We start from the raw sequence: 20,528 nt of genomic DNA, 5'->3' as shown, positions 1-20,528 counted from the left end.
GGTAGGGAAAGGAAAGCATTGTGGTGAATCACCACACTACAGGATCTACAGCAAAAAAGCCCGCTTACATCAATATACGTGATAAGCAGCCCATCCAGAAGAGAAAGTTACAAAGAGAAGTCCCGCCTTCCCCATGCAAATCGGCTGATCTGTGATTGATCTCCAACCGCCCACCAGGGCACAAAAGGCCCTTGCTCATCCAGGCGCATGCACGTGTTGAATTGCCCAGCAGTGCAAAAGCATTGAGGCCCACCGTGCCCACATGCGTGACTTCCAAGCGCACCTTGGCCTGCATGCGTGTAAATCTCCCCCCAGGCGCACACCCCATAAACACGGCAGACAGCCCATGCAGACATGGTCGCTCACCATCTTTGTGGGAAGGGGAGCCGTGGTGCAGCGCACCAGCCCAGGACCACCGCTGCTGCCGGATTTCCGCCCACGTTTTCTTTGTCGCGCGTTGGATGGCAGCTTCATAGCGCTCCTGACAGAGAAGGGAGGAATCAAGAAGAGGGAGAAAAACATGAGGAGAGACATTCAACCGTTACCGACAGCTCCAGACAAGGATGCAGAAGTTGGGGAAGATTGAGGGTTTAACTTGACTTGAACATCAAGAAGGACAAAAAAAAAATACCCCAGCTGTTTGTTTCAGACTTCTAATTTGCCCTATGGTGAAGTTGGACATCGTGACTAAAAGACCATAATTAAACAAAAACCAACAGAATGAATAATACACCTCCAGAGGTGCTCACAAATTGCCATGTGAGGTGATTTCCTGATTCCCTAGCTTCCAACAACTATATCTAGGGGCTACCTTTCCCACCTCCCACCTGCCATATCTAGGATCTATTCGTTTTCTTTAAATACAGCCCAGCGATAGATCCTTAAAGTTAAATCTGCTCTTACTGTCATGTATATTTATATTTATGCGCATAGTTGCAACTTTTCTCTCCCCCCCCCCAACAATTTGTTCAATATTCTGGCAGATGAGAAATGTTTCGTTCTTATCTTGCCTCCTCGCTGTGATTTTATTTTACTTTAACATGGCAAGTTAACGTCGTTGTTCTTTGTACAATGTTGCTTACACATTTTAGTCAACATGCTCCATGCTTGAAAAAAAAATACTATAGCCAAACTGAATAAAATTAGGACTCACACTAATTATGTACTCTGTACTTTTTAGTGTTACATATCAGTTGGATTGCATGCTCAGAGGCTTAGATCCAAAAGGCTCATCCACTTTGGAGGGAAGAACTGGTTTTCCATTATTCCCCTTCGCACTACAGACCCTCAAACTAGGGTTGCCAACTCTAGATTGGGAAGCTCCTAGGGATTTGGAGGTGGAGCCAGGGGAAGAACCTCAACAGAGTTACAATGCCACAGAGTCCACCCTCCAAAGCAGCTGTTTTTCCCCCCAGGCGAACTGATCTCTGCAGTATGGAGATCAGTGGTCATTCTGGGAGATCTCCAGGCCCCAGCAGGAGGTTGGCAACCCTATTCCCCCAGCACATTGCTCTCCTTGTTTCTGGGGGGAGGGGTCCTCTGACTCCTAGTGGGTGCATTTCCACTGCAAAGCAGAGGGAGATGAGACACAATTTTTTTAATTCACCTCACAGATTTCTTCTATGTGCTACTATGGAACCAAGTGAAAGTGCTGTACAACATATAACTTGCTGTCAGTCCCAAAAGTACCCCAGAAACGATGCCCTGTTTTCCTACCCTCAATCCTCAGTTCTTGATTCTTGCTATATGACTTGGAGGTATGGTTGCCAGGTCCCTCTTCACAACTGGTGGGAGGTTTTTGGGGTGGAACCTGAGAAGGGGTGTGACTTCAATGCCATAGAGTCCAATTGCCAAAGCGCTCATTTTCTCCAGGTGAACTGATCTCTATCGGCTGGAGATCAGTTTTAATAGCAGGAGATCTCCAGCTAGTACCTGGAGATTGGCAACCCTACTTGGAGGCCAAGGCTTAGGGCTTGCTCAGAGGTAACAGCAAGCCCCGGTTTGCAGCTATACAGCTGAGCCTGGGTATCCTGAGCTTGAACCCACCCCCTCCTTGCACTCCACCAGATATTTAGACATTTTCACTTCTGTGACAATATGTTTAAGCCTGCAAATTATAGCTTGCAGTTTCCAAGCATCAAAGGCTATCACATATAGCAAACCAGGATTCCAAACTCAGGTTTAACCATGGCTTGCAAGTAAAGCACAAACCCAAATTTGCCAGTCTGGACCTTAACAGCAAGTAATATGGAAATATCTCTTTATCCAGCTACATGTACCTGGGGGAGGAGCAACCCCTTAGGCTCATTCACATAGCCCCAAAACAAGGTTATGTCTGAACCAAGCTAAATGAAATTTAAACAAACACTAAATTTGAACCCAGATCTTCCAAGAACCTTTTCTCCATAACAGCAAGGCCTAGAAACTTAGCAGTTAAATTTTTTTGATGCTTTTAAATCCATATACCAAGTTCCATGCGAAATTCTCTATCAACAACCCTACACATCTCCCCACCCCCAGCAAATCCATCTCCCAGTGCTTGACCCTGCCTCCCCCATCTGTTCCAGCAACCTATAGCCCACTATCCCCCACCCCATCAGCGTGCCCACTTCCCTCTGCCCACCCACCCATTCTCTCCCGTATCACCCTCTACCCACCTTGTTCTTCTCCAGCTTCTGCCTTTGGCGCTCCTCCAGGGCAGCGCGCCGTTTCTCGGCTCGGACCCGCTGCTCTTCGAGCCGGTGTCGCCTTTCTTCCAGTTGCTTTTCGCGCAGGAGTCGCGCCTTCTCTTCCTTCTCCAGCCACACGGCTCGCTTGGCAGCTGGTGGGAAGAAGGTCAAGGCGAAAAAGTCATACATGGGCAATGGTATAGTGCCTACCCTCCACATATACACACAATCCAGGGGTGCGTGTGTGTATGCCATCATGTCACAAATGACTTAACGGCGACCCCGTAGGGTTTTTCAAACCAAGAGATGTTCAGAGGTGGTTTGCCTTTGCCTGCCTGCCTCTGTGTGGGCTTAGAGAGTTCAAAGAGAACTGTGACTGACCCAAGGTCACCCAGCAGGCTTCATGCGGAGGACTGGGGAAGCGAACCCGGTTCTCCAGATTAGAGTCCGCCACTCTTAACCACACCACGCTGGCTCTCCTGGGGCATATATATATATATATAGGCCAGAGGGATGTGGAATGGTACAGTATAGCCCGATCTCACCAGATCTTGGAAGCTAAGCTGTGTTGGTATTTGGAAGGGAAGCCTCCAAGGAAGGCTCTGCAGAGGAAGGCAATGGGAAACCACCTCTGCTTAATCACTTGCCTTGAAAGCCCCACCAGCGGTTGCTATAAGTCAGCTGCAACTTGATGGCACTTTGCACACACACACACACACACACACACACACACACACACACACACACACGCCAGGAGCTATCACAACATCCATCAATATGAGTCTGCTGTATAGCAATTTTGTTTTAATGTGTCCTTCTTTTTAATTATAAAGTTTTATAATTAATTTTATAATATACAGAAAAAGAGAAGGAGGGTGGGGAAAAGGATTATTTAACACAAATTGTCTCTTCTGAGCCTTAACAAGAATAACATTAACATAGGAAAATTACAGGTTTATCAAAGTTTCAGTTCTTTGGGGCTGCAATGTGGTAGCGGTGGCTCTTGCCCACCCTGAAGGAGCTAAGGACCACCTCTTGCTTGGCCCTGGCAGGGGGACTAGCTGTGCCTGTGGGGCCCCATCCTGGATTTTTGCCTAAAGCCCCAGAATCACTAAAACTGCCCATGCATAGGAGAGTACAATCTACATGGCAGCTTGAGACAGGCAGATGTGTTTCTATTGAGTTTGCAATGCCTTTTCTACATCCTTTGTGACGTTTTAGTATAGTTTGCAATGCCTTTTCTACGTCCTTCGTGGTCTAAACTGGAAAATCTGAGGGTTCTTTTAACAGGAGTGGATTTTAATACTACATTGGCAGTCGCCAAATTTATTTCCCAGTCAATTAAGATTAAAAAAATACCAATTTCCTTATGAGTTATTAAGATAGTTCCTTCTTTTCCTTTTCCTTTTTTATTTTGGTCTCAGTGTGACATTGTTCAGTGCTGAACTGGCCATATGAACAGCGTCATTAAAGTAAAGTATCCGGGGTCAGCAAATTAGGGAGATGCAGGACACAGAATATTTTAAAATGAAGGCATTAAATGTGTCAATAGGATCCTGCCACAAGTGAAACGCTGGGATGGGACAGCCCAGCCTCAGGAGGGAGGGCAGGATGAGGGATGAGTCTGTGTTGCCATTACTGAATCCTCAGCTGACCGTAGGTTGGAGTGGGAGAGATTCAGGGCAGCAACAAGGGGCAGGATGCTAACGGGAAGAAGGGAGGAGAGGGCTACGCTGGGTCAGGCACAAAGGGGAGAGGGAAGCTGGCTTGAAAAATACATTCAGGACAAACAATGGGGGAATGAGGGTGGAAAGTGATTTACGCTGGAGCAGCCGCAGAACATGGGGGGGGGGGCGCAAGGGTATGGGGAGAGGAAGAGCAGGAGAGAGGCCGCAGGAGCAGAGCGCAGCACACCAGGCACTTAGCAGAATTAACGACCCACCGCAGACCTCCCCCCAACCCCAGATTGAGAGAGGGAGGTTCTTCGCCAGGAAATTATCTCACGGGGCAGAAGAATACAGTATAGTGACCCAACTGGACTCAGCTTGGGTCTATTTGTCTCTGTGTGTTAAGTGCCGTCAAGTTACTTCTGACTCATGGCGACCCTATGAATCAAAGTCCTCCAAAATGTCCTATCTTTGACAGCCTTGCTCAGGTCTTGCAAATTGAGGGCTGTGGCTTTCTTTTATTGAGTCCATCCATCTCTTGTTGGGTCTTCCTCTTTTCCTGCTGCCTTCAACTTTTCCTAGCATGACTGTCTTTTCCAGTGACTCTTGTCTTCTCATAATGTGACCAAAATACGATATCTTCAGTTTAGTCATTTTAGCTTCTAGGATCAGTTCAGGCTTGATTTGATCTATAACCCACTGATTTGTTTTTTTGGCAATCCACAGTATCCGTAACAATCTCCTCCAACACCATATTTCAAAGGAATCTGCTTTCTTCCTATCAGCTTTCTTCAGTGTCCAGCTTTCACACTATTTGTCTAGACACTGGGAAAAGTAGTAAGATTTCCCTCCCGTGCCGAGTTTTCTGGATTAACTTTTTCTCAAATCAAAACTGCATCCAATAAAAATAATGTTTCTTTTTTCTTCCTCTTTTAAAAAAAATTACCCTGACTTCCACAGGAAAGGAACGGAAAAGGAGAACCCCACCTGATCTTATCTCACAGAACAGATCACTGGGGAGAAAGCTTCCCTGCCCTCGACCTGCCACTCCCATTTCCTGAAATAATGAGTTTTTTATTTATGCAAAATTGGACTGAGTGTTCCAAACAACAGAAGCCGCAAGAAAGGAGGATCTTGTCTGTGTTGCAAAGTGTTTGCATTTGAGCTGTGGGATACCCATTGAATGCCAAGAAATTGCATGAGCGCAGGGACACTTTAGTGCTGGTTTTGCTGTGAGCTACCATAATTTAGCACAGCACTTTCAAATGTCCAAAGGGCTTGGCATCTATTATCTGGTTCCTTACAACAACCCTGTATTGTTACCCTCATGTTGTAGAGTGCTGCTTGTGGTAGAATGGTGATTTGAACTTGCGACTTCCTGAATCACAGCTCATTCTCTTGACCCTGGCGATGCATTAGCACCCTCTGCGTTGTGCATTTTTGAAAAGGGAGCATAAGCATTTTTAAATGGCTGTCCTCCTCTGTGACACATACTGAAACGGTGGATCCAGAGGGTCTGGTGCCTGTATTCCATGTATTTCACAGACTGCATTGAGAAGAGTCTCTCATTAAGGTAGGGCTTGAAATTTTACTTTTTTAGCTACAGCAGCTCAGGGAAAAACCAAGAGTTGAACCAGAGCATTCCTGATTTGGAACTCTGACTCTTAAGAGAGCTTTTGGGATTTTCAGAAAGGGCAGTGGACAAAATAGCTGCCAAGACACAGGTGAATATAAAATGGCTACTATGGGAGCAGGGCCAGTATTGGGATAATTCAAGTCCAAAAACATAAAGTCTCTGTCTATGGCCAAGCACAAGATGCACAGCTATCAGGGTTGCCAGGCCTCTGCCCTCAACCCCCGGAGCTTTTCGGGGGGGGGCACAGGGAGGGGAAGCATCGACTGATGTCGCGATGACAATTCTGGGTTTTACCTGAAGTAACGTCACAACACTCTAGGAAAAGACTTCCTAGAGCGTTGTGATGTCACTTCAGGTAAAAACTGGAAGTAATATCACAATGACAATCATTGTCTCCTCTTAGGGTTGCCAGCTCTGGGCTGGGAAACACCTGGAGATTTTGGGGGTGGAGCCTGAGAAGGGCGGGGTTTGGGGAAGGGAGGGACTTCAGGGGGTTATATTGCCATAGAGTCCACCTTCCAAAGCGGCCATTTTCTCCAGGTGAACTGATTTGTGACGCCTGGAGATCAGATGTTAATAGCGGGAGATCTCCAGCCACCATCAGATGCGACTCCAGATGGATTCTACACATGTATAGTCATGTATTGGCATTAATTGCATTGGGTCGTTTATATGTTTGTGCTTGTGTTTACATTACACTTTTGGTAACAGCATACTGTGTCTGTATTTTTGCCATAAGTGCCTGTGATTTCCAATAACCACCTGGAGGTCGGCAACCCAATCTCACCCCCTCGATCATTCTTTTGAGTGAACATGGGAGCATCATTTGGAGGTAAATGGGCAGAGAAATGGCTGTGGTGTACCTGCCTCAGATGTCACTTCAGGGACCCCCTGCTCTGTACTAAAATTGGAAGGCTTCAAAATTATGGCAGCATACGTGGCTCAGGTGAGGCTAAGGTATGAAGTCCAAAAGCCAGCGGGAGAAGCCATAGGCAAGCAGAAGTCAGCAAACAACGGAGAGAAAGCTGGGTATGATCTATGAGCCGAGATATGCTGTCTGGCTCCTCAGCTGCCAACCCCAGAGAGACCAGGGTGGTGTGAATGAGCAGCATCTGGGTCCTGGCAGCAGACAGTTTTGAGGAAGGGGGGGCTTTGGGAAGAGGTGCACTAATGCGCCAGCACAGCCCTTCTGTCGGATATCTGGCTGATCGGTGCTATTAAAAATAGCTTTCAAAAATCATTCATTTTTCCCTCACAGGTAAAAACCATGGGCTATCTTTTTGAGCCATACATTAATTAAAAATTTGGTAACGGGTCAGTGAACGTGGTGCCGTACATAATTAATTCCGGGCCTTCCAGTGGCCCATGCCTGGCTCGAGATAATTTGGCAGCAGCAGGTAAGGGAGAGACCTGGCTCGAGATAATTTGGCAGCAGCAGGTAAGGGAGAGACGGGAAAAGCCAAATGGCACTTTCCCAGCATCAAAAAATAATAATAATTAGGAAACCATTAAGGACTAACAATTTCCTGCCCTGCAAAATCTGCGCTTGAGGAAGTCAAGTAGGATAGGCTAGGATCGGCCCAGATGATGGGGCCGGAAAACAGCCCCTCAACAGCACCGTCTCCAGGCACAGCAAGGAAATGCGAGCAGAAGAAGGGCAATGTCAACCTGCCGTTGCTCGTCAGCGTCAACCTTCGTCAAGATGATTTGTGTGGGATGTGGTCTTGAAAGGACTCCCTCAAAGAAACACAGACTGCTGAAAAGGATGGACAAGTGTGGACCGGTACCGCATCAGCATTAGTGCCCACTAGGGTTGCCAACCTCCAAGTACTAGCTGGAGAGCTCCTGCTATTACAACTGATCTCCAGCCGATAGAGATCAGTTCACCTGGAGAAAATGGCCGCCTTAACAATTGGACTCTATGGCAGTGAAGTCCCTCCCCTCCCCAAACCCCACCCTCCTCAGGCTCCATCCCAAAAACCTCCCGCCGGTGGCAAAGAGGGACCTGGCGACCCTAGTGTCCAAGGTCCTGGGATTTTAATCATGCTTCTGGGCCCAGCCACTTCTGTTGTGCCAACCCCCCTGCCTGTTGCATGCACCCAGAGATACACAAGCTTGATCCTCACCCAGATGCTTGGCCCTCTCTTCCCGCCGCTCCCGGGCCAACTTGTGCCGGGCTTGAGCCTTCTGGGTATCTATAACAGAGGGGGAGAGAGAAAAACGTCAAAAAAGCCAGTGTGGTGTAGTGGTTACAGCATCAGGTGGGGATCTTGGAAACCTGGGTTAAAATCTCCACTCTGCCATGGAAGCTTGCTGGGTGACCTTGGGCCAGTCACACACTCTCAGCCTAACCTAACTCACAGCATTGCTGTGAGGATAAAGCAGAGGAGAGGAGAATGATGTAAGCTTCTGTGTGTCCCCATGGGGGGAGAAAAGCAGAGTATAAATGAAGTAATTAAATATGTGTGTTTACCACTGCACAATGTCTATCAGTCTTTTTTTTTTGTGACCGATTTCAGGTTCACTGGGTTTTGCTACTGGGGGATTATACCCTAAACTAAACAAGGTTGAACCTGTGGCTGAGTGGTAGAGCATCTGCTTGGCATGTAGATCCCAGGTTCAATCCCCGGCATCTCCAGTTAAAGGAACTAGGCAAGTAGGTGATATGAAAGACCCCTTCCTGAGCCCCTGCAGAGCCGCTGCGGATCTGAGTAGACAGAACTGACTTTGATGGACCGAGGGTCTGATTCAGTAGAAGGCAGCTTCATGTGTTCATGTGAGAGTTTGTTTAGTTTGGATCAGGACATTAAGTGAAGGAGAAAGCTATAAAGAAGAAACAGTAGGGGGAAAGAGGTGGGAACATAGAGAAGAGGAGAAGAAAAACCAGACAGAGGGAAGGAAAAAAACGAGCACAAGGTTAAACACAAACAAACAAGACTCTTGTGTCATACATCAAGACTAGTGGAGGATAAATTTCAACACTCTGAAATGTATTTGACGAAGGGAGATTTGACTCCCGACAGCTCATACACTAAAAGATCTTGTTGGTCTCTAAGGTGTTACTGGATTCGAATCAAGCTGTTCTACCACAGACCAATACGGCTACCCTCTGAAAGTCTGACATGCAGAGGAGTTTGATTCTCAACCACGGAGTATGCCCACTTCCTCTCCCGCATTCAATTAGCGGATGCCTTGGGACTTTATGTCACACAGCTAGTGGTCGCACACTATGCTTTTATTTTACTTTTTCCATTTTGCCTGCAGAGATTAGATTTGAGATGGTCGACTCTCACAAGGAGATCTACGCCTATTCCAAATCCTCGCCCCTTTCCCCCACACCTAATGAACTACTTAAGAGCCCCGTGGTGCAGAGTGGTAAGCTGCAGTACTGTAGTCCAAGCTCTGCTCACGACCTGAGTTCGATCCCGACGGAAGTTGGTTTCAGGTAGCCGGCTCAAGGTTGACTCAGCCTTCCATCCTTCCGAGGTCAGTAAAATGAGTACCCAGCTTGCTGGGGGTAAAGAGAAGATGACTGGGGAAGGCACTGGCAAACCACCCCGTAAAACAAAGTCTGCCTAGGAAACGTCGGGATGTGACGTCACCCCATGGGTCAGGAAGGACCTGGTGCTTGCACAGGGGACCTTTACCTTTAATGAACTACTTGCTTCCCCCCGCCCCCCCGCAACTTGGAATAAGTGTGCTACGTTTTCCTTTGGTTGAGATACAGTCTGTTCCCCCATCCGGCAGAATGCTAGTGCTGGAATCACACCCAACTCAATCCACTCTTTCTGTACTAGGTGGCTGTTGTTCCCACACTTGGGAAGCAGTCCCCAATTCCCTTCTCCCTGATGTGAAGGAAGGGCTACTCTCTCAGGTCACTGCAGGAGAAACATGTGGAGCAAACTCTGTCAAAACCTTGGCCCTGCTCGCCTGGGGAAGAGGGAGCTCTTTGCCTACTTGGGTTGTGCCAAAACTGCACGGCGATCAGCCCAAGCTCAACTCCCAAAATGTACCCCGTTTTTTAGAAAAAACTGTGGCCAGCCAAGAGTCTGCAAACTGCACACTACATGCACTAACCTAGCAATCAAAATTAAAACATGTGCTTTCAATCCCTTTATCTGACACTGTATATTTATCCTGACTGCCCTAATTTAGAAGGGTCTTTAATTTTGGAGGGTGAGTGTGGAGGAGTACGGGGGGCCTACCCTAGTGTTTGTGATGGAATCATGCTAAAAAACCCAGAAGAGCTGTGGTAATGGGGTTGCCAATATCCAGATAGGGCCTGGAGATCTCCCGGAATTACAACTGATCTCCAGATGACAGAGATCAGTCCCCCAGGAGAAAATGGCTTCTTTGGAGGGTAGACTCTATGGCATTATACCCTGTAGTGGTCCCTTCTTTCCCCAAACCCCATCCTCCACACACTCCAAATGTCTAGGTATTTCCCAACCTAGAGTTGCCAATCCTAGGTGGCAACAGGAGGGAAGGAGGATGTGGGTGAGAAAGTCAGAGCCAACTGCAAATTCCTGGAGATTTGGGGATGGAGCCTGCAAGGGTACTCAGCAGTGATGGGGTGCCATAAAGTCTACCCTCTGAAGCGTCCATTTTCTCCAGGAGAACTGATCTCTGTTGTCTGGAGATAAGTTGTAATTCCAGGAGACCTCCAGTTTCCTGGAGGTTGGCAACTCTAGTTCCAAGCATGACATTCCCTGAGCACTTCTGGTTGATAGGACCAAGGCACATCAACGCATGAAGCTGCCTTATGCTCAATCAGACCATTGGTCCATCATGGTCAATATTGTTTACTCAGACTGGCAGTGGCTCTCCAGGGTCCCAGGAGACGGTCTTACACATCACCTACTACCTGATCCTTTCAACTGGAGATGCTAGGGATTGAACCTGGGATTGACGTTCTGCATGCCAAGCAGAGGGTCTACCACTGCGCCACAGTCCCAGACATGCCAGGGTGACACAAAGACTTTGGAAGATAAGAGTTAGGCCCCAAGCCTCCCTTTGTGGTATTTACAAATACAGGTAGCCAATAGACAGCGCGGTATTACAGGTCAGACACATCAATACCAACTGGTTGAGAACCCGAATGCCAAGACATTCAGCCCAGGTTGGGCTGTGCAAACAGAAGCAGGCTAGATTCAAATAGTAGACTTTCTAGGGGGCTGGAAGCAATCCTAGCCCATCATACCAACAGTTTCCCCCAAACCATGCCTTTTTCATTTTCTCCTACATGAGAAAGTTTTCATCTGCTAAAGGAAGTATTTCCTCACACAACACATAGTTTAATTATGAACTCTGTGCCCCAGGATGTGGTGATGGCTGCCATCTTGGAAGGCTTTAAGAGGGGAGTGAACATGTTCATGGAAGAGAGGGCTATTCATGGCTACTAGTAAAAATGGCTACTAGTCATGATGCATACCTATTCTCTCTAGGATCAAAGGAGCATGCCTTTTATATTAGGTGCTGTGGAACATAGGCAGGACAATGCTGCTGCAGTTGTCTTGTTTTGTGGGCTTCCTAGAGGCACCTGGTTGGCCACGGTGTGAACAGACTGTTGGACTTGATGGACCTTGGTCTGACCCAGCATTTCTTATGTTCGTACTCTGGGGAAAGCAAAAACGCTGCAGCTGGGACAGCCTTGTCCACCCTGAACACTGAAAAGATGGCCCTTACAGGGAGGTGCGGATGGTCACATTTCCTCCACCTGGAAGACTAAGAGCCGCAATATCACATGAGGCATTTTCAAGTGGTCTTTGATCAGGTTTGAGAGTTTGGGGCACCGCACCAGTTCCACAAATGTACCTTGTTTGGTCCGGGGGCTGGAAGGTCCCGTACCAGAGGAAGGCTGTTCGTTCTTTGATGGCGTTCGAGGAGTTCCTGGAAGGTTTGTTTCTTCTGTGGCGGGTGAGGCCTTCGCACCTACCGGTGGGAGACGATCCCTTTTGGGGGGCAGGGTCTCCTCAGCAGGAAGCGCTGGGGCAGGCTGGGAGCCACCCTGGTCGGCTTGAGGGGGGGGCCTTGGTTCAGCTGGGGACACCGCTGCACTCTCAGGGCCCACATGCCCGTTCTGGGTGGGTGTCGTCGCTGCCACAGGAACGGCCACAGAAGGAGGAGGGATGGCGGCTGGCGTGGGGGGAGTGGGAGACTGGTCACTCCGGCAACATCCAGTGTCCCCTGCTGATGCAGGAGAAGGGCTAGTCCGTTCACTTCCAAGAGGCCGTGTTATGTTCTGGAGGCTCTCCTTTGGGGCTGCAATGCAAAAGGAAACAAGAACAATTAGCATGCCCCTTCCACTCGACAGCATCTAGCAGTCTCCCCAGAAAGGGCTCCCTCCCAACCCCGTGCCCCACCTTCAGGTTGAGACGTCAACTACCTCAAAAGGTGTTGGTTTAGATCAGGGGTGTCAACCATAAGACCCGCGGGCTGGATCCAGCCCCTTGAGAGCTCTTATCTGGCCGGCAAGCCAGCCGAGGCAGCCACCCTCTCCCACTCTAACTATGGGCTGGCGAGGCATGGCCCGTCCCATCCCGGTGACATTTATGTCATATCCAGCCCTCATAATAATTAAGTTCAACACCCCTGGTTTAGATATTATACTCCGCTTTTCTCCCCGAGAGGGACCCCAAAGCAGCTTAAAACTTTGTCCTCCCCTTCTTCATTTTATTCTCCCAACAACGACCCTGTGAGGTAGGCTGGGGCACTCAACAGGCCCAAGATCATACAGGGCTTTTCTGCATAGGTTTTTTTTTTTTTTGGTCAGTTCTGGCTCCACACTGCTTGGATTTATTCCCCCCCCCCCATTTCCACACACATTTTTGTGCCTTTAGTTTCCACTTCAGTTTTTTTCTCTTTTCCTCAGTTTTTTTTTTCTGTTTCTTTTGAGACCACTTTTACCCCGATCTTTTTCTGGAAGCCAGATTTAAGTTGCCTTTTTCCTCGTCCATTATGTTTCTGTTGGGTTTCCTGTCCTGTCCACTCCCATGTCCCTCCAGCCCACTTTTCAATGATTGGACTGTCCTCAACAAACCACTCCCTCTCCTTCCCCCTGCCCTGCAGTAGGCTTGCCAGGCCCCATAGCTCCACCAGCAGAAGCTTTGTGGGGCTGTGGCGCACAATGTGCGCATGCACCTGGCGCAGCATGCACACACAACCCGCACTATGCGCCTACGTCACTTCCGGGTTTACCCGGAAGCGACATGGATACTCTAGCAATCTTTAGCAGAGGTTGCCAGAGCGTCCGCGTCGCTTCCAGGTAAACCCAAAAGAGATGTGCGTGCAGTGTGCGTGCACGTGTGCACGCATTGCCCACTGGCCCTCAGCTGGTTGGCGGGCAGCCCGGTGGATTGGCAGGATTTTACCCGCCACCACCGGGCACTTGGCAGCCCTATCCTGGAGACAAGTGGGGTTTTTAAGGCACTAAAATATAGATAGGTTTAGTAGTAGGCTCTCTGAATTCCCAGCTTTCATTTTTTTAAAAAGTAAATCTCTACCCTCTACCCTCATGAAAATATGCCCTTTTTCTTGTATCGCGAAAGCTGGGAATTCAAGAATCTGCTTAACTTATCATTACCAAGAAAAAGCAGGGGAGAATGAGAAGGTACTAAAAATGTCAATTAGACATCCCATAGTCAGATAGTACCTCCTAAAATAAAATATTACAACATAGATAGCTTATAAAAATATAATCTTTTAAATAAGTTCAACATAAGTAGGTTATAACTCACCACGAAATAGTCATCAAAAATATTTCAACACAACTAATATACAAATATAAACATAGCGGATGTAACATACAAAATCCGCTTATATAACAGTGTATGAAATAATCTTACAAATATGTATTCAACAGGTGGTAACTTCTCATTACAACAGTATATCGATATATATCAATATTTTAGTGCCATTTTTTTCAAAAAAATGCAGCTGTGATGTCAGTATATGGATATAAGCATCAGCAAAAAGTAAAAAGGGGGGTTGCTATGATGCCGCCGATAATGCCAGCACCCTCCCTTAAAAATCCGGATTATTAAAGGATCAGCAAAAAGTAAAAAGGGGAGTTGCTATGATGCCGCCAATGACGCCAGCATCCTCCCTTAAAAATCCGGATTATTAAAGGCACATCTGAAAGAAAATAAACTGACCATAACTGTAATAATGCGCAGAAGAACTATGCCCAAACTGGTTCCAATGCTTGTGGATCTACTGCCAAGAAAATCAGGAGTAAGTTAAGCATGCAGAAAAGCCCTAAGTGAGCTTCTGCAGCAAAGTGAAGATTCGAACCTTGGTCTCCCAGATCCTAGTCCGACATATTAACCACTGTAAACCATACTGGAACACACTATGGGTGTTCAGCAGCATGGCTGAGTGATTTGCCAGCTGGGCACAGAGAACTGTTCTCCCTCAGGCATGAACCACTATTTTATTACTTACTTTATTTACTTCATTTATACCCCGCCTTTCTCCCCAGTGGGGACTCAAAGCAGCTTACAACCTCCTCCTCTGTCCATTTTATCCTCACAACAACCCTGCGAGGTAGGTTAGGCTGAGGGCATACGGCTGATCCAAGATCACCTAGCAAGTTTCTGTGGCACTGCAAGCATTCAAATCTGGGCCTCCCGTATCCTAATCTAACACTCCAACCCATGCTGGCTGGAGCGAGGGACGGGGTTGCCAACTTTGTTCCTCACCCTTGCTAGGCTCCCGGGTCTCCATACCGCAGGCCAAAATTCTCATCCTGATCTTGTGAGGTTCTTTGCTTTCACAAGCGCTTCCCAGGAGCCTGTATCAGAATTTCACCACCGAAGAACAGTCATGGAAGGGCTTCAAACAAAGCTGGGCGACCTCCTTTCCCAGCCCACTACATTAATATATTATACATCCGAGACGGCATCTCGGTTATTCCTCCTCCATTATCTCTCTCTGCGTCTCTCCTTCCCCCGGCACACACATACACGCACTCTGCTTCATCACAAAAGGACTTCACGGACAACAAGTTATCTAATGCAGCAAGAATTTCCGGTGTGAGAATCAGGGAGACACCATCTATGATGTCTCACCCCACCTCGGACTGCGGGCGGGCAGGAGGTGCCTTCTTGGATTTCAGTAGGAAGCAAGGCAGCAAGGCAAAACCAAGGGCGAAAACGCATGGTCACTTTATCCTCCTTTAATCCCTGTTTCAGCCAGGATCGAATGCATATTAGGCGAAACGCATGCGTTCGATCCAGGCTGAATCCTGGCTGAAACAGAGATGAAAGGAGGATAAAGCGACCATGCGTTTTTGCCCCAAGTGAGGGAGACGTCCTGAGACCAGGGCAGGAATACTAGGACAGCAAAGGCTGCATCCTGAAAACAAATCTAAACAACCCATTGGGTGGATGGAGAAAGGTGAGGTGTCTAGTTCCTCTGCCTTTGGAAGCTGCCTAAAATAAACATTTTTAAGTAGGGTTGCCAACTCCAAGTTGGGAAATTCCTGGAGATTTGGGGGTGGAGCCTGGGAAGGGTGGGAAAGACCTCAGCGGGCTACAATGCCAGTGTGGTGTAGTGGTTAAGAGCGGTGGTTTGGAGCGGTGGACTCTAATCTGGAGAACCAGGTTTGGTTCCCCTCTCCTCCACATGAGCAGCGGACACTAATCTGGTGATCCAGGTTGGTTTCCCCACTCCTACACACGAAGCCAGCTGGGTGACCTTGGGCTAGTCACCGCCATCTCAGCCCCACCTACCTCACAGGGTGTTTGTTGTGGGGAGGGGAAGGAAAGGTGATTGTAAGTCGGTTTGATTCTTCCTGAAGTGGTAGAGCAAGTTGGCATATAAAAACCAACTCTTCTTCTTTTTCTTCTCCTTCTCCTTCTTAGCAGGATTTAGGAAGGGGGGCGTGGGCAGTGCTTGCAGTGCAACATCACTTCTTGGGAAAACTTGAAGTGATGTCACATTGCTCTAGGAATCACCCGAAACTCTGTGATAAAACCATAGAGTTCCTGGCAATTCCTAGTGCAATGTGACATCACTTTCAGGTTTTCCCTAGAAGTGACATCATGTCACATGTGATGCCAGCATCATTATTATTTTTACTTTCCTCCATCGCCTGAAGGAGCAACGTCGGGAAGAATGGGTTGCTGGCGGGAGTCTCCTGCCATAGTGGGACCTGTCAACCCTGCCCTGGATAAATGTGCGGTTTCAATCACGCGTTCATCTGTACATGGGATTCAATGTAACACGAGAATTACTCGACACATGTAAAAAGAATAACCAAGTGTACACAGTACACGGATGTTATGTGTGTTCACTGTGACTTGTGAACAGGGCTACAGTTGCTTGGAATGCCCTTCCAGAAAACCTGTGAGATGCCAGATGTAGTTCTTCCTTCAAATCCAGTCTCTATTCAGCCTTTGGGTTAAAGGCCCTTGCTCCTTAAACACACGTTATTTGCATTTTCTCAATCTGCCCTTCCCTCCCTCTGCTGTCTTTCCTCACTGCCAACATTATGACACCCCATAATCATCAGTCATTTACTCCCTACCCCCTCTGCGCTGTCATCAATTTTCATTGAGGGCCCTGACTGCTCCTTCAGGCCAACATGGTGGCCCTATGTTTGTGATGAGCACCAGTTGTTAAAATTAATTAATTAATTGATTAGAATTGGAGTTTAGATATTTTAAAGCTTATTGCATAAGGTTTAATTATATTGTATATCGTTGATGATGTGAGTCGCCCTGAGCCCAACTTTGGTCGGAGATGGAGGGCAGGATATAAATCGATAATAAATAAAATCGCAGTACTAGGGTTGCAAAAGCGCCTTGCTGCACGAATACAGAAACAACCAATGAAGAGCTGATCACCTGTCACATGAACGCAGGGATGGAGAAGCTCAGGCCCGGGGGCCATATGCGGCCCCCGAGGACATTTTTTGTGGCCCTCGGGAGCTCCGGGGCCCTGCCACGGAGGCGGGGTGCAGAGCGGCCCTCCCCGAGGGTGTTCCTGGGGCCGTGGCTTACAGAGGTGCTTCATTGCCCTTTGGACCTCCTCTCGCCGACTGTTGGCTGTTGGTTGGCGAGAGGGGAGGGACGCTTTCCCCAAGGCTGCCCCCTACAGTCGCGGCGTGCAGGAACACCGCGGCACATTGTAAGCCCCTCTCGCTGCCTGTCGGCTGTTGAGCAGCGGGGGGGGGGGGGAAGAGGCCGGCGGCTCCCGGCGGCAGAGCATGCATGCGGGAGCTGATTGGGCTTCAGGGGGGGGCTTTTATGGACTCTGGGGGGGAGGGCACGGAGACTGGGGCCCAGTCGCTCGGGGCTCCTTGCGCCGCAGGGTGTATGTGTGTGTGGGCGGGGGAGGTGGGGAGGCTGGGGCCCGGTTGCGCAGGCCAGTGTGCGCGGGTGTGTGTGTGTGTGAGGCTTTTCTCTCTTCCTCTTTTTCTGTCATTCTTTCTCCTTTCTCTCCCTCTCTTTCTCCCTCTTTTTCTGTCTCTTTCTTTGTCTCCCTCCGTCCTTTTCTTTCTTTCCCTCCGCCCTTTTCTTTCTTTCTTTCTTTCTTTCTTTCTTTCTTTCTTTCTTTCTTTCTTTCTCCCCCTCTCTCCATTTCTTTTTCTCTTTCTCCCTCTCTTCCTTCCTTTTCCTCCTTCTGTTTTCCTTCCTCCCTTGCCGATCAACTGCGGGCTGCGTCCCCCGGTGCCTCGTTTGCTGGGGCCCACCGCTGGCTGCCCTCCCGCCGGGGAGAGGGGGCACCCTGCAAGCCTTCTCTGTGTGGCCTCCCCTGGGGTTGCCAACCTCCAGGTGGTGGCTGGAGACCTGGCAACCCTAGCCTCTCCCCCCGCCCCCACCGGGAGAGCTACACCTGGTATGGGCCCTGAATGATGTTATAAATGCGCAAATGGCCCTTGGCAGGAAAAAGGTTCCCCACCCCTGCATGAACACATGAAGCCGCCTTATAATGAATTAGAGACCCTTGGTTCATCAAAGTCAGTATTGTCTACTCAGACCGGCAGCGGCTCTCCAGGGTCTCAGGCAGAGGTCTTTCACATCACCTACTTGCCTAGTCCCTTTAACTGGAGAAGCCGGGGATTGAACCTGGGACCTTCTGCAAGCCAAGCAGACGCTCTACCACTGAGCCACAGCCCCTGTCCTATTGCCTTTGCGGTGATCTCAACCCTTTAAATCTTTCACTGTCTCCTGAATCATATAATTAGCAGGCACACACTGCAGAGTCATCAGTATCGCTCTGTTGGGTAATGATGGATGATGTAGAGGGAAGCGGGAGACAAGAACCTCATAGGAAGCAGGGAGCAGGAAAGACAGAGGAAGGAGTGGCCAATGGTCGGAAGGGCGGAGTCGGCAAGGAGACCTCAGGACCAAGCCCTGAAGCTTCACAGAAACAGACTTCCAAACGGCTGCTCCTTAGCTCTGTTTTTTTGGGGGTGGGGGTAAAGACTTTCTCCTTCATGCCTGACTCAGTTAACAGTGCCATCCCAGAGTGTATAGTGGGATTGTTTAGGTTTTCTGAGCCATGTCAGTTAACCTTCTGGATTTCAGTCCATGCAAACAGGATTCGATATGCCCCATGCTGCATCTACCATCTAGTGGTTTTGGTCTTCCTGGATGTGAGGGCGATCTAGCTGTGACATCTGTCACCCCACTGATCGCCAGGGTTGATTCGGCTGATCTGGCTCGCTAGGCGGGGGTCCCCTACCTCCCTCACCACTCCATGTGCGTCCCTCCCGAAGCTGTGCGCTCGGTGGAAGAGGACGACCATCCCAGATAGACGGAGTGTACCGTTCTTCAGTCAAGGGTATATGATAGCTGCGCTCCCCTGCTAGAACCTCCAAACAAGAACAAGGTTTTGGTCTTCCAGGAGTATTTATTCAACAGATTTTTATCCCTCACTTCCTCCAAAGAGCCCAGGGTTGAGTGAACAATTCCCCCTCAGCCATTTTACAATAACCCTGTAAGGTAGGTTATGTGGAGAGCAGTTATGAGCCAAAGGTCACCCAGTGAACTTTATGGGAGGCGGAAACTTCAAATTTGGGCCTGCTCAGTCCAACACAAAACACACAAACAGCGATGACTGTCTAAAAGCGGTAGGGATGCTCGCCTCCAGGTGGGGGCTGAAGTTCTCCCGGAATTACAACAGATCTCCAGACTATGGAGATCAGTCCCCTTGGAGGAAACGGCAGCTTTGGAGAGAAAGGCTCTATGACATGGCATTCCTGCTGAGCTCCCTCCCCTCTCCGAAGTCCATCCTCCCCAGGCTCTGCAGCCAGATCTCCAGGAATTTCCAACCTGGAGTTGGCAACTCAACTAGCACAGCAAACAGAAAGAGGGTGGGGAGCGTATGAAGCTGCTTCCTTCTCCAACTTTAACTGAATGTCTGTGGGCAGACTGCTTTCAAGATCAAAGTGAAGTCCGTTTGCAAGTCCAAGCAGAGACACTGTGCGTACGTGCATATAGCTGCCATATTCACCCTTCCACACAGCATGGTCTGGTTATATGGTGCCTAAGACTAGGATACACTAGCCACTCTAGTCATGTTAGTGTCTTAATGGTGGATTTTCTACTTGAAGATAAGAATCCCACCATCTCACACACAGTGGTGAAGTTCTGTTATATTTGCTACCCGAATATGGAAATCGTTGTTGCTATGTCAAACAGCTCACTAATTGGACTATTGTACGATTGTGTACTACTGTGATTGTTTCTTTTTTTAAATTATGATTATTGTTATGCTAGCCAATGACTGTATTTAATAAATCTATCCTACCTATCCTATTTAACCAACCTATCCTATCTAACCATCTATCTAACCCACCTATCTAACCACCTATCTATCTAACCACCTATCTATCTATCTATCTATCTATCTATCTATCTATCTATCTATCTATCTACACACACCCTGAAGCACTCACCTATCTGTCCGTCCGTCCAATCCATCCATCCATCCATCCATCCATCCACACACACCCTGAAGCACCCACTTGCAAACCAAACCAAATTAAAAAAACCATTCAAACACATCTCATCCATATAATCTTCAGAAGTTAATCACCATACTTCCTCCCAATTCAGCATGGGTTTCAGAGTATGGGGGTGAAGAGAGGTCAATTTGGAACGTTTCAGTCAACTTGCAGCCAAGGATGGAGACATGGATTTCGGTGAACTGGGGAAAATGTGTGTGTGGGGGGGGAGTTGAAATAGGGGAGGGTCTGATGGCACCATGCTAGAGCATCTGCTTAGCATGCAAAGATCCGAGGTTCAATGCCCATCAACGGCAGCGTTCCTTGATAGATGAACAGCCTTACTCACTGTAAGGCACTTCATGAGTTCATGTGTTCAAAAGGTAAGAAGAGGTTCCAGCAAGGGATGGCCTGAGAACTTCCAGTAGAAGGAGAACAATTTACAGAACAGCAAATGGTCTTCAATCCAGGAGCCGCCTTGGCCTCTGCTGCTTGTTGGAAGGGCCTGCTGCTAGTATCAATGCATAGACAGCATGCTGCCACACCTCCTGCCTCTTTCTGCATGCATCCTGAGAGCAGCACATGAACACATGAAGTTGCCT

General features: G+C 48.4%; 1 protein-coding gene across 1 annotated transcript in view; it reads right to left on the bottom strand.

The window, feature by feature from the left end:
- Positions 1–20,528, bottom strand: part of MAP7D1 (MAP7 domain containing 1) — an 80,165-nt gene that overhangs the window by 27,582 nt on the left and 32,055 nt on the right. The window contains exons 2-5 of the mRNA XM_056846229.1: positions 11,787–12,233; positions 8,099–8,167; positions 2,658–2,821; positions 367–481 (exon numbers count right to left, since the gene is read on the bottom strand). Of these exons, the coding sequence (XP_056702207.1) occupies positions 367–481; positions 2,658–2,821; positions 8,099–8,167; positions 11,787–12,233 (795 nt within the window). The remainder of the gene's footprint in view (positions 1–366; positions 482–2,657; positions 2,822–8,098; positions 8,168–11,786; positions 12,234–20,528) is intronic.

This window comes from Euleptes europaea, chromosome 3, assembly GCF_029931775.1.
Source record: "Euleptes europaea isolate rEulEur1 chromosome 3, rEulEur1.hap1, whole genome shotgun sequence".
Lineage (NCBI taxonomy): Eukaryota > Metazoa > Chordata > Lepidosauria > Squamata > Sphaerodactylidae > Euleptes > Euleptes europaea.
This window is presented reverse-complemented; position numbering and strand designations above follow the sequence as displayed.